The sequence below is a fragment of the Simochromis diagramma genome, unplaced genomic scaffold (assembly GCF_900408965.1).
Source record: "Simochromis diagramma unplaced genomic scaffold, fSimDia1.1 OVJJ01000216.1, whole genome shotgun sequence".
Classification (NCBI taxonomy): domain Eukaryota; kingdom Metazoa; phylum Chordata; class Actinopteri; order Cichliformes; family Cichlidae; genus Simochromis; species Simochromis diagramma.
The window spans coordinates 8,285,718-8,299,697 of NW_024386883.1; the positions used below are offsets into that span (position 1 = coordinate 8,285,718).

Sequence of the window (13,980 nt, forward strand, 5' to 3'; positions counted from 1 at the left end):
CCTTTGTTTTTTTTTTTTCTTTTTACTTACTTCCGAAAAGAAAACCTAATTTCTGCCGTTCAATAGGCTTCTGAACAAATTTAAACTTTTTAAAATTATACAAAATGCAAAACGCTTAGCCGTGTCTCTAATAAAACCGCTGTAACTTTAGAGGTAATGTTCATATGTTGATTAATGGTTCTCTTTCGTTTTTGATGTACTGTGGAATATTTTTATAAAATCCAGGCCAGGAAAATCACCTTCATGTTTTTCTGTGTTTTATCTTCAGCTACTTTGACACAAAGGCCTCTGCTGTGATGCTCACACCTTTGATAAAGTCTGGAAAGTGTCAGCTTCCCTTTTAATAGATACAAAAATATGTTAATGTACTGATCTGAATTATAATATTTCTGACTGAGGCAAAATTTCCCAGATTCAAATCGAATTGAATAGAATCGAATCGATTCAGGACCCTGTGAATCTGAATCGAATCGATTCTAAAAATCAGTGACGATACCCAGCCCTAATCAGGAGTTTCTGCTGTTTCTTCAGTACTGCAGCTCTCCCTATCGTTTACAGAAGCAGCATTCGTTTGTAACACCAAGTCAACCTTTTCCATCTTTTTGTGCTGATCTTTGTATTCTCCATCCTTGTTTTCGATCACTTGTGCTTCCTCCTTCTCTTCAGCTTCACTGTCTGATCTCAACTGATCCGGTGTTGAAGGAGTGGAGTATGTATCGCTGGCCAGCTCTATCAACGGAGAGAAGGGTTGAGAGATGAAGGGAGAGAGAGAGTAGGGGACCTTAGGAGAAAGAGATGGGGACTGATAAGGCGAATGGGAGGGAGAAAGGCTGGGTGAGTCATTAGGGGAGAGAAAAATGTGCATCTTGGGAGATGCAGATGGGGACTGACAAGGGGAAAGAGAGGGAGAATCACTGGGAGAGTCACGAGGAGAGAGGGATTGAAACATTTTGGGGAAAAGAGGAGGTGGCTTAGACAACAGTGAGGCACAATTGGGGAAACTGATTATTGGACAGGGTTTCATGTAGTCTGAGTCAGCTGGGAGATGCTCCTTTATTGCTGGTGGCTGGGCAGTAGCCTCCTCTTCTTTCACTCGCTCTTTACTTTGGCGTGCTTCCATCTGCTGCTCCTGCATCCCTGGCTGGATCTGAGGAATTGCTGATGAAGGCTGCGGTTGACCACCGCTGGGATCGTTTTGCGTCACCGGCTGGGTATGGCCATCTTGAGCAGTTTGGCCTTTTCTCAGCTCGAGTGTTTCCTGTCCGCTCTTCTGGGCTTTACACCTCCCCTTGGTTTTTGGCATTAAAGGTGGCGGAGGTGGTGGAGCAAGCGGGGGCGACAGCATGGTCGATGTCTCTGTTGAAACCCGGACTTTGAGGCTGTGCTTGAACATGCGCCGTCTGGATAAAGTGCTCTGAGACTGCAGGAAAAGAGGGTTGATGAAACAGAGAGCGCCCAGCCCAGAGCCACAGTCCAGCTCTAAGGGACTACGCGTGGTGATCGGGCAAAACTCGTGGAACAAGGTGGAATTTAGAGACGATTTCTGGGCGGCAGCATCTGAGTCAGGTGCAGATTTATGCTGGTTGTCTGAGTCTGGCTGTGGAGCTGAGTCAGACGGAGCTGGAGACTTAGGCAGGGCGGAGGTTGCAACATCTCCCTTCTTCTCCTTAGCTTTTCGGGGCTTAGGTGTCTCCCGTGGCCCACGGACATTTAGGTGGGAATTCCAAAACTCTACACAACAAAAAAAATGTTTTGGTTATTTTAATAAGTTCATCATAACCAAATTTTACTGTGATTCTGATGAGAACAGTGATTTATTTTGAGTAAAGTTATCATTTTATAAGCTGCATAAATTCAACATCATTGTGACAGTAATTTACTATTGATTTATTTTTTATTAAACTCACATTTTATACATAAAAGAATTAAGTAAGCAGAGGACAGAAACGATGCACCTACACACAAACTTCCCCCAGTGCCTGCTTGCTAACCTGTGGCTGAGACATAATTAATGATGTGCTTAAATAAATCCTGGAAGATCAAAGTATTTGAAGTTGAGCATGCTTACAAAATCTTCTATCGGGGAAAAAATGAAATGACCAACCTATTCCCATGTGTGAGATAGACTCGAGCTCTTTGTGCGATGATGCCCTCGCTATTGCGTCAGGAAGCTCCAGAGGGAATGGTAGCACATCTCTGAAAAGAAACATGCGCCGCAGAGATTAAAAAGATCTGCATTAGTTCTTGCACATAAACAGATATTGGAATGGATTAATGTGGAAAAAGAGGAAGAAGTGATGACAACGTAATAGGACTTGAGCAAGGTTAAAGAATCAAAATTATACCAAAGAACCACTAAGGAAACAGAATGAGGAAGGCAACATTTTACCTGCTAACACAGTAAAAGGAAATTAGTCTTGGAAGGTCTGGAAAGCTGATGGCTGAAGTCTCCAGAGACAGAGCTGCGGATGAAGAAAATTCAAATGTCAGGGATGTTTAGTCCGAGGGAACGCTGGCTGGTATTAATAATAATACAGTTTATCTGAGGAATTATTGAGTAGAATATTGGGTCTTTGGCCTGGAGTATTACTTTAAAAGAAGACAATGAAAGGCAATCTTTGCTTTTATCTGAATTCTAGTATTTATGTGTAAGTACTGTGTAATACTACAGAAATGAGTGTGTAGTTGTAATGATGATGATTTAAAGCTGTCTGATATTTAATTACAGCATCTTCAGAATGAAAAGATTTTAAAGCTAGGTTAAATAAGACTCAGAATTGCTGACAACACTGCACTCATCATGGTCTGTGTGCGTGTATTTTTTAAATTTTTATTTGTTGCAATAAATAATAAAGTAAAAACAAGCAAATTGTGTCTATAATACCTAGCCAAAAGAATATAATTAAAGAAAATGCTGATTTACATTTATATCCAGCACACGAGTACGGTGTTGTTGCCTCTCCTTGTTAAATGAGAAATTAACTGTGATTAACCACTTGTTTTTTTTTTTTGCTCAATGTTACAAGCCACTCCCAGGCATGATTACTGCCCGACCTGCTGGATCAGGAAATAAATTAAATCGAACCTGTCTGACAAAGTGATCTGGGTTGAAAGATCTCAAAAAGCAACAGATCATGCCATGATATAAAGACACTCAAGAAAAGCTGAGAAACAAAGTCACTGACTTCTATCAGTGACTTTGTTTGGTGCTTTGAGACTCCACCAAACCACAGTGAGAGCCATTATCCACATATGGAGTAAACAGTGGTGAACCTTCCCAGGAGTGGCCAGCTGACTAAAATTACTCCAAGAGCACATCGACGACTCATCCAAGAGGTCACAAAAGAACAACATCAAAAGACCTGCAGGCCTCACTTGCCTCAGTGTTCATGATTCATCAATAAGAAAGTGACTGGGCAAAAATGTCATACGATGGCAGACCATTCAAACTTAAACTCTCTAATATGGCTGAATTCAAACACTTCCTTCCCATCTTTGATGCCTTAATTAATGAAATGATCTAATCAAAAACTGCATTTTGTATTTACTTTGTCTAATATTAACATTTGCTCGATGATCTAACATAAATATGGCACATATGCAAAAAGAATAAAAGAAATAAGGAAGAAGCTAAATAATTTTCACAGCACTTTATTAAACGTTAAGATGCTTTCCTAAAGTGTGAGTGGACTCTTCCAAAGACTACCAAGTGTTGAGGTAATGCTCTTACTGCCTTGCTCCTCTCTGATACCAAACTGCTGAACAAACGATGGCACGCTGTCATCCGTCAAACGCACACAGAGCACGTTTCTTTGGGACGTGCGAGACTTTCGCACCAGGAACGTCTGCAAGACAACACAAGTGATTACTGAACGCAACTGGGAGTGCATAAGAAAAGGTAGGAGAGGAAATGTGGATGTGTGTTATGTCTGTGTCTCAGACCCCGGGAGGCTCCCTCTGCAGTATGTGCAGTGCTGTGGCTGGGTTGATTGATAGCTGGAGCCAGACGGGCACTGTAAGCAGGAGACGATCCAGTACACTGATGTTTTTCAGGGAACCCTGACCCCTCAGCTTGCGCTCCGATACTTGGGTGGGCTCTGGGAAATCGTACAGGGGTTCTTCTTGCTGTGCCATCTAAACACATATGCATACAACAACATAGTTAATGTGCTCCAAATCACCATGCAGTCTCATAATGCTACACGTGGTTATGGCATCCTTCTGGATCCCAGTCATGACAGAAAGACGGGTGAGACTGCTGCACACAAACAGAGACACACACCTGTACCATAAATCTGACTGGATTGGACCGGCAAGTCCAGACTTGGTAAAGCACAGCAGCTCAGACAGAGCTTAAATAAAATAGCAACCTATGGTGAACATCTTTAAATTACAGACACACCGACAGCAAACACAAACGCCACAACAGTCATTAGATGTTAAGTAAAAAAGGAGCAAATGTCAAACTGACACAATTATCCTTCTTAATATGAACACATCAATGGGCTGAATCTGACCGCAGCCTATACATGTCAACTTCTGTCTGGACCCGCACGAAGTACATTCCTCTAAAACTTGCACATTTCCTCCGCAAACTGCGCTGCACGCAGGCTTCTAGCGCTACAGTCATGTAATTGTGTGTCACAGCACTCTCATCTTATTTTTAAACAACCAACTCAAACTGTTTTACTACCTCTCTGCTCCGATTCTTCTCCTTCCTTTTTCACATCCGGATCCACTTTATGATGGCATGCTTCGTGTTCTTCCACCAGCTTTTTTTTTTTTTTTTTTTTTTACTACGATAGGAAGTTTACTTCTCTTTCACTCTGGCCTGTCATGACGCGTGCTCTCCGATCTGAAGATGCCTTCTTTTGCTCCTCCTCCTAACCCACCTGATCTCACCTGGAGTCAAGTCATCATGACGTCAGACTCACGTGTTCTAGATCCACATAAGACTTGAGTTATGTCTTATATTATTATAGTATTACTTTTTAGTACAGATAATAGTAACAAGTCGTTTTAGAAGAGCAGTTAAACAGGGGTTAATTGGTTTAAAGTCCTGTAGTTACAGAACCCATAGCCTCCGTTCATCCATTTTGTTAGTGCTGCAGTCTACTTTAGCACATTAGCGCGAAGATATGCAAGTAAAATAGTGGCTTGCCAGTAAAGTGACCGTCTTGGTGAAACTGCGCCCTCCATGTGTGCCACCCTGCCTCAAGAAACCGGATACGGATGTGAGGTTTAAATACGACAGCTCCAGGACCGCGTTGGGTAAGGCTTCTGTGTACTTTGCTGGTATAATTCAAAATTTTTGTACAAATATGAAAACTAGACGGGCTTAGTTATTTTTTTTTATGATAACTGGTAACAGAGACCTGGCTTTAGCTTTGGTAGACGTTTGCTACCACTCAGATAAAACCCTCTACGTTAGCGTTAGCTGGCGTAGCTAACATTAGCTAATGCTCAACAAGATGGCCAGGAGTATCTGGAGTTTTAGCGTGCTGCTGGTCGTGTAACGGTGCTTATAGTAAGCTATATAAACAGTTACATGTAGCTATTTTTCGTCTTTTGCCATTCTGCGGCTAACCTAGGCATTTTACAGACTTTAATTTGGAGGCATTTTCGCCGCCCAACTTAACGGTTTTATTAGCTTAGCTAATAATACCTCCTGGCGTCGCTACGGCGACTGCCAAGTGGCAATCCGGCAAATAGCTATAAAAAAAAAACCCGCCTGGTAATAACGCCAAATAGTGTGTGTGTGTGTGTGTGTGTGTGTGTGGTGGGGGGGGATCAATCAGCTTTGATAGGCCTTTCGAGATTTTTTTTCAAGACAACAAATTTCCTGTTCAGATCTACTAATCGTCTAGCTAGCCTGTTGCCATTGCTCAAATCACAAATGACCGTATGTTCCCCGCATCATGTTTGTTCTCTTGCAGATGCCTGGTTTTTACAGAGATGAGCGGTGAGAACGTGAAGTTGTTTGTAGGGAACCTTCCTATAGATGCTACGCACGAAGAACTGAACAAGCTCTTTGGTCCATATGGAGAGATCAACACCTGCTCGTTGCTGAGACAGTATGCTTTCGTTACCCTGAAGGGAGAGGGGGCAGCAGACAGGTATAATTGTTACACTGGCCATCACTGTTATTAGATATAATTAGTGTTTTGCTTTCCTAAATGTTGTTGTACATCTCGGAAATCATGTCAAAAGGAGTCATCTAGTTTACATGAAAACATACATTCTTTTCTCAAAGTATAAGAGCAGACTGAGTTCATTGTATTTAGTCATTTAAAGTAGTCCAGCTTTGTCGTTTTTAAACATGCGTCAGAAATGCAACATTTGTGTGTAGTAAAGTAAAGCTAACCCCCAAAATAATTATGGCTTATCAGCAGACTCTTAAATAGAGCAATGCACGGCAGATGTCTGTGCAATACTCTGTCTCTTTACTTAACTTTGTTCTGACCAGTTGCACTAATGTGCACAGTGGCCTTCAAAATCCTATTGTGAGTTAGGAACATCATATGATAGATAGAATCTATCTATTCCAAAACCAGAAACGTTCATTTATTTTATCATCAAGGTTATTATACTTAAGTAAAACTAAACATTAAAAAAAAAAAACATGTCATAAACTAGACTTTAGTTAAATAAATTGAAACAAGTTGAAATGTCTTTAGTTTTAATGTTTGAGAGTTTAGTCAGATTTAGTCTACATGGCATGTCATTCTCTCTCACAGTTTGATTTTTTTGGTATTGTAGTACATATTCTGAACCTCTTAAACGATACAGTTGGTAAGCACTATCTGCATTGTAAATAAATGATGTTTTTGTTATAGTGTTAAAACAACTACACAGAAATGAGTCCACTCTGGGAGCTACATATTTGTTACAGTACAACAATCATATCAATGAGTTATACAATATAAATTAAAGGTTAAAAGTAACAAGTATATACATATTTGACCTTTCCAGTGCTTTGACTGTTTAAAAGTAATGACTAATTATAAATCCCAAGATCCATGCATAGCAGCTTAATTTGACCATTTGCTTAGCTTCACTTTCCTGCTTAATACTAGTCTAATACAGTAGAAGCCTAAAACACATGCAATAGTTTACAGTTTGCAGACACCCTAAAAAAAATGTCTGAGTGGAGACAAACAGTTCAGATACAAGAATTGTCTCTTTCATTATTATTAGAAATTGGAAGACCTAGGTCAAACAAAAGTAACAAAGTTTATAAAGGTATGAAAGAAGCAACAGGCTGCAGTATCTGAAAAACTAAGATACTAAAAAGAAAACAGGAACAGGACCATTCTCTCACCAAACACTGTTGTGGTCTGACTAATTACAGTAGCTGTTTACTTCCTATTAAAGTGCAGTTAGTAAAACAAGGAAAGGCTGCAGCAGTATTTGTTATGCTGGTATTTGATCTCTTCCATAAAGAACTCCATCAATTCTTCATGGCATAGATTCAACAGGGTCTCATCAAAGATTTTGGTTCATATTGATGTGAAATCATCTGGTCACTGCAGATTTGTCCTGCCTGCACACCTATAATGTGAGTCTGCTCTTCCAGCACATCCCAAAGGTGCTATTTTGGGTCAAGATCTAGTGACCGAAGGACATTTAAGTACAGTGAACTGATGGTCACATTCAGAATAAATATTTACCATATGAATGTTGACTCAATCATGAGACCAGGCAGTTGTTGTCCAGTCTTCTATTGTCCAATTTTGGCGAGCCTGTGCAAATTGTAGCACCAGTTTCCTGGTCTTGGATAGCAGGAAGTTGGTGTTCCATATTCAAAGTGAAATTGCCGTTCTTACTCATTCTGATGCTCAGTTTGAACCTCAGCAGGTAGTTTTCACCAAGACTACATATGTAAATGCATTGAGTTGTTGCCATGTGACTAGCTGATTGGATATTTGCATTAATGAGCCTTTGAATAGGTGTGCTTAGGGAAGTAGGCAGTGACCGTATATTGCAGTTAAATGTTATTACTGATAGTCTCATCTGTGGTTTTGAATGTGTTTATGATTTAGCTGTTCTTACGTTAACAGGGCGATACGACATCTTGATGGCAAAGAGTACCGAGGCAGACCCCTGGTAGTCGAAGAGTCACGAGCACGCCCACCCAACTCCACTAAAGTGTTTGTGGGGAACCTCAGCGCTACATGTTCAGCAGATGACTTGCATGGGCTGTTCTCAACCTTCGGAAGAGTTTTAGACTGTGATAAAGTCAAAGGTAACGTATAAAGCCTTGTAATCTGTAAAGATTGTGTGTGAGAGAAATTTGCATCAGGATTTAATTAACTTGAGCTGGTTTGAATAAGAACAGATTTGGGGACTTTAAACTCTGAGCAAGTGACTTTTCTGGTTTGCATCGTGGTCCAATCTTTCAAGTTGATGTGACATAAAATATGGGATGCACACATTTCATTGTAAAAATCAGCCTCAGACTAATGTTGACCTTTCTCTTTCCTGTAAACTACAGCAAGGTTATGCTCAAATGTCGGCTATGCATTCGTGCATATGGAGAGGAAGGAGGAAGCCTTGGCGGCTATTGAGGCACTCAATGGGACCATGTTCAAGGGGCGTCAGTTGGCTGTAGAGCTGTCCAAAGCCCAGCCTCTGATAAACCAGATTATGACAGCCGGAAATTCAGCCAACCCCACAGGTGCTGTAACAGCAGGTGATGATGAAAGGGCAATTTGTTTTCCAAGAAATGAAATGCAGCTTATGTTGTAATCATGTTTTCAGCAGGTGGCAGAGAGGGTCTTCTTCCACGACCGCCTCCGTCACTAGAGCATCATCAGAGTCAAGCAGCTGTGCTTGCTGCAGCTGCTGCTGCTGCAGCTGGATTACCCATACAAGTAAGCATATTCTCCACCAGGATGTCCACTGCCATTTGAAAGCCTTCTGCTCTTTGTTTTTCAAAGTAATGAATATCACAACTTTTTAGGAAACTTTATTTTCAGTCAAGCCTTTTATGAGCTTTAATTTGAACTCCCTATATTGCACCATAGAGTTTAGACGGACTAGATTTAAGAATTTTCTTTTGTTGCAGGTTCAACAAAGTGTCCATAACTCTTTCTACAACACCACATCCTTTGACCCCACCTACGCTGCTCTGAAAGGGATCACCAGTTCTAAAGGTGCAGATGGAGTCATATATGGAGCTCTTGCCAGCCAAGTGTATGGATCTGTAGCTGACCAGGTGTTTCATGAGCTGGCAAATCACAATTCTGCAGCGGCCGCAGTTGAGGAAGAGGTGGAGCCCCAGACTGTACCAGATCCAACAACTCTTTTCGAAGCAGCGAGAGCCAAGTTCTTTCAGGAGGGACAGAAGGTCTGTTAACTTTGGAGTAAAAATGTCTTGTGTGCTTGTGTGTCTATTATTGTGTTTCAGAAACGGTCATCTTATCTGTGTTGTTTTTTGTTTTTTTTTATGACTCAAGGTTCTGGCAGAGCAGCAGGCAGGGAGAAAGGCAGCACCTTCAGATAATGAGCGGGACCGCAGCCCAATACGAGGAAATCGAGCTCCTCTCCTCCCTGACCCTGTTCCAGGGTTCATTTGCCCAGATACGCCCTAAACGACGTGCCCTGCTTCCAACACCACCTGGAGCACCTGAAGACCCCGTCGCTGCCACCACCACAACTCCTGAAGGAGCGGATCCTGTTGCGAGGTACACATAACATTTAAACAGCAGATAGTGATAGAAGAAAATTAAGCTTAAACCAGTTTATGATAATATAACATGGTCATATTATTGAGATTTGTGTGCCTTTTTTTTTTTTCCTGCTTATTTCTTACCTTTTCTTCAACTCAAATTTTGACTCAAGGTCATATACAGAATACTACCAACAAATGCATCAGTACCAACAGTATCAACAGTACCAGCAACAGTACCAGTACCTCCAGTATGCCTACACCAATCCTCCACCACCACCTCCGCCTCCACCGGCAACCACACAGGCACCTGCTTCCACCACAACCCCTGCACCACCAGGGACATATACAGCACTCCCGACATATGCCGCATCGGATTCCTATGCCGCACCAGGAACGTACGACACTTCGGGAAGTTATGACGCCTCATCGGGGAGCTACGACGCTTCATCCGGGAGCTACGATGCCTCGTCTGGAAGCTACGACGCCTCAGCGGGCTATGACACATCTGGAGGCTACGGGGCACCGGGAGCATATGATTCATCGGGAGCTTACGGAGCGGGAAGCTACTCCACCTCCACACCGTATGAGCAGACACCCGCACACGGGCAACCCATGCCCCCGCGCCACGATTACCCTTACCACACGCCAGAACCCCCTTATCGATAGTCCCACCCCCCTCCCACACGCTCCTTACACATGGCAGATGTGTGATTGTGTGTGTGCGCGTGTATGTGTTTGTGTGTGTACGTCGGCGAGCATACATAAGGGACAGTTTAAAGGCGAAAAACGAGAGAGTGGGCAAGGTTGTGATTCTCCCCTGTTTCTCCATCTTGACCAACTAGTCTCTCAATGGATGATTACTCAGTTAAGTGGATGATTATGAGCTAGCAAGGTCTCTGGAGTAGTGGAGATGAGGGAGGCAGCTGATACTGGAGTGCTGTTAAGCATTTATAGTTCCTGTTAGATGTGATATAGAGGCACAGCTGGTTCCTTGTTGAATGTTAAAGCTTAAATTTTGCCTCAAACAAGGTCGGACTCAGAAGGTGGGTTTTTGTCACTTCAGAAGAGCTTTCTGTTCGGTGTCAGGCGAAGCCATTTTATGTACTCTACATAAAAGATTGTTGCTGCATGAAATGTGCAGTCTGGCAACTCTTTACATCATCGTATATTGCAGACAAAAATACAAAGTACAGATAAGTAAATTATAAATCGGTTTTATCCATGGAAACATATCCTGTCCAACTGGGACTGTATGGCTTTGTTATTGTTTTTATAAAACACTAATTTCTCTACAGGCCCATGATGTTCATTCATGACGGCCAACTTTGGGTTGGCTGCAATTTAATGTGCTGTTGAGCTGTATTGCTTTATACTAATTGTTTCTATAATTTTGTCCCCTTTATATATCTGTCAGGGTGTTGAAGAAACATCTCTTTGTATAATGTTGTTCAGTTAGACAGCACCTCAAACTGCAGTCTGCTATGAAGAACACAAAGTTGACTCAGCACATCTCCAACAATAACAAAGTACAAACAGTTGTGCTTGCATATTTGTTGTGGCTTTTGTAGAGTATGTAATGAGGCTTAGTCTGAAGTCATTTGTAGCGATGCTTTCGTAACAATAAACCTGTTTTGATGAGACGCGCAACCTCTACATGTAATATGGTGTTTGAAGATGGAAAGCAGAGCTGAGGTAAAAGGAAGTTTGAGTGGTTAATCAAATTGATTGTTTCATTTACTGAGGAAATTTGATCCCGTACAGATTGAAATTGTGTTGTTAAATTGACCAGATGGCATCTCAAATAATGTATCAGGCTGGTTTCACTTAAGCCCCTTTCAGACATGGGATAGAAAACATCAGTCTTGTAGATCGACAGCACTTGGATTATACATGAATTCTTCTCACGGCTTCGTTCAGGCACACAAACAGCTTTCAATATATCCAAAAGACCTATCTCACTGGTGTCATTGGGCATTGTAAGCATCACTCTGTAGATGTAGTTTCACTTGAGAACATTTGTTCTCTCCTTCATCGTCAGTACCAGCAGGGTTTCTCTGATTTTGAGTGTGTGGGCTGCCGACTGAGCTGCTTCTCCCACACAAGCTCAGAGACATCATCCTGTCTTCTGGACTGAATAAAGCAAACGCGTACACTTGATTATTGTTTTTGACGCACATGTGACAGCATGCATCCAGACATGCACTATATTAAAAGAAATATGTAAGTCTTACTAGGTAGACCTAGTGAGATTGCTGTGTCTGAAAGGGGTTTTAGCTGACGGTGTAGTCTTAAAAAAATAAAAGAATGGGGGCTGTTCACATGAAAACATTTCCTGAGCTTACTCATTTGCAGGGTGAGAGGAGTGACTTTGAGGTAAATTTCTAGACCATCCTCCTAACATACAAGAGTTGGACTGGTTTTTGATGGATATAAGCAGTGTGTGAATAACCTGCTTGATGTTTCATAGTTTTGCTATTTTGGGCAGTATCGATTAAAGCAGAGTAGACCCACAAGAGTGCATGATTTCAGTTGAGGTAGATGATTATAATTTACCTTACTTTTCTTCCCCTCTTGGCTTTCTGTAAATCTTGAGGTCTGTGCAAACAAAAATATGTTCCAACCTCAGGAACTGAATATGTCCTGTCAGCTTTTGCTTTAAAGGTCGGTTTTGCCTTTAAACGTCAGAACAGTCTTCACGTAATTTAGTAGTTATTCACACTTAGTTCTTGTTTTGTGTTCAATGCATCCACATCTTTCTCTGCTTATAAGCAACATTCAGTTGTTCAATAGTTTTGGGGGTTTTTTTTTGTTGGTTTTGTATATATGTGAATTTATAAGAGCCAGGAGGAATGTCAGCAAGCGATGCATGGCCAATGGAGCTAATAGAATTTGAGCAATTAAAATTCAACTTTTAATTTTTCTTTCCTCCTTTTTATTTTTTGTTTTTGTTTTTTTGACATCTTCCATTAGTTAACTTTTTTTTTTTTTTTTTTTTTTTTTTGGAAGTCTCATCAGCTGCTGTCATACCTTTGGTCTCATGGATAGCTGTGGTGATTTAGACGGAAAGAAAATCTACAATTTGGTACAAATGTAAATATTTAAAAAGATGCCAACCAACATTTGGTAGGAATATTGACTGTTAATAAAAACATAGTGATTGTATTTCTTTCTAAACAGTTGGAGACCTGGTGTAGTTGGACAGTTCAGTTGTACCAGACTTGTAAAAAGAGGCAGCCGTTTGTATGGCAGGGAGGGATTACAGTTGTGCTGTAGCATGTAGTGAGTGATGGTGAGTTGTAGTGGCATTGGCGAGTGAAGTAAAAAGAGAAAGCAACTGTGTGTGTGTATCGAAGGGTTTTAAGCTGAGCAGACTTCAGGTGATGTTCTCAGTGCTGATGGTGATGCGAAAGTCGTTTTGGATTTTGTAGAGGCCACTGATTTTTCCCGGGCAGAAGTGAGAAGGCACGAAGACCTTTCCTTTTCTCTTCTGATCTCACCAGAAGCACACACAGGCTTTCTCAGCATCCAAATCACACCTAGACAACTTTCACCTTATAACTGGGTTAGTTCATATAATTTATAACAGACAACACGTGCGATGCAGTGCAAATAATACTAATGCACACCTGATTCTTCTTGCATTTCATGACTCTCAATAGTTGCTCCGATGTGATTGTACCACACATTAGCTACTCGCATTACTTCTCATTCAGCACGTGAACCGATAGTGCTGCGATTATTTTTCAGTGACACATAGCCTCTCTACATTTCCACATTATTCCACCTTCTCCATGTGAACTGTTAGTTGCTTGCCTTGTTGTTGCTGCTGCTCCAGCCACCTTCTTCCTCTTGCTGATTATTGCAGCTAGAGTGGGAGGGAGCCAAACTGAGCCCTTGCCCTGGACGTACGGCACACGCAGCTGTAGCGTGGAATGGGGGAAAAAAGCAGCGTTAGGCCTGAAACTGCTGTGGACGATGGGGGGTCTCCCCACTAAGGTAAACACTCAGACCACACACTCAGACCCCTCCCCGAAACACGCCTACACACTCACCAGCACACACACGCCGTACAGATGCTCCTGTGTCCATACTTCTTACTCCTCACTTGCCTTCAGGGATTCAGATTTGTCTGGATTTTGGAATTTTTTATTTTTTATTTTTTGAAACAACTCACCCATCTTTTTTTTTCTTCTTATTAATGTTTGTTTGGGGTTTTGGGGTTTTTTTTGTTTTTTTGTTTGTTTTTTTTTTCTTGTTTTTTTTTTTTTTTTCTTTTTTTTTTTAAATGGGAGATTTTTTTTTTTTTT

General features: G+C 41.4%; 1 protein-coding gene and 1 pseudogene across 1 annotated transcript; one reads left to right on the forward strand and one right to left on the reverse strand.

The window, feature by feature from the left end:
- Nucleotides 1-417: 417 nt before the first annotated feature.
- LOC120733737 (ras and Rab interactor 1-like) lies at nt 418-4,960 on the reverse strand. The gene is made up of 6 exons (XM_040032116.1): nt 4,694-4,960; nt 3,943-4,134; nt 3,731-3,845; nt 2,390-2,462; nt 2,105-2,196; nt 418-1,731 (listed from the first exon to the last, which is right to left on the reverse strand). The coding sequence occupies exons 2-6, from the start codon at nt 4,132-4,134 to the stop codon at nt 503-505; spliced, it is 1,701 nt and encodes a 566-aa protein (XP_039888050.1). The 5' UTR covers nt 4,694-4,960; the 3' UTR covers nt 418-502.
- Nucleotides 4,961-5,071: 111 nt separating this feature from the next.
- LOC120733738 lies at nt 5,072-12,991 on the forward strand (annotated as a pseudogene).
- The last annotated feature ends 989 nt before the right edge of the window (nt 12,992-13,980 follow it).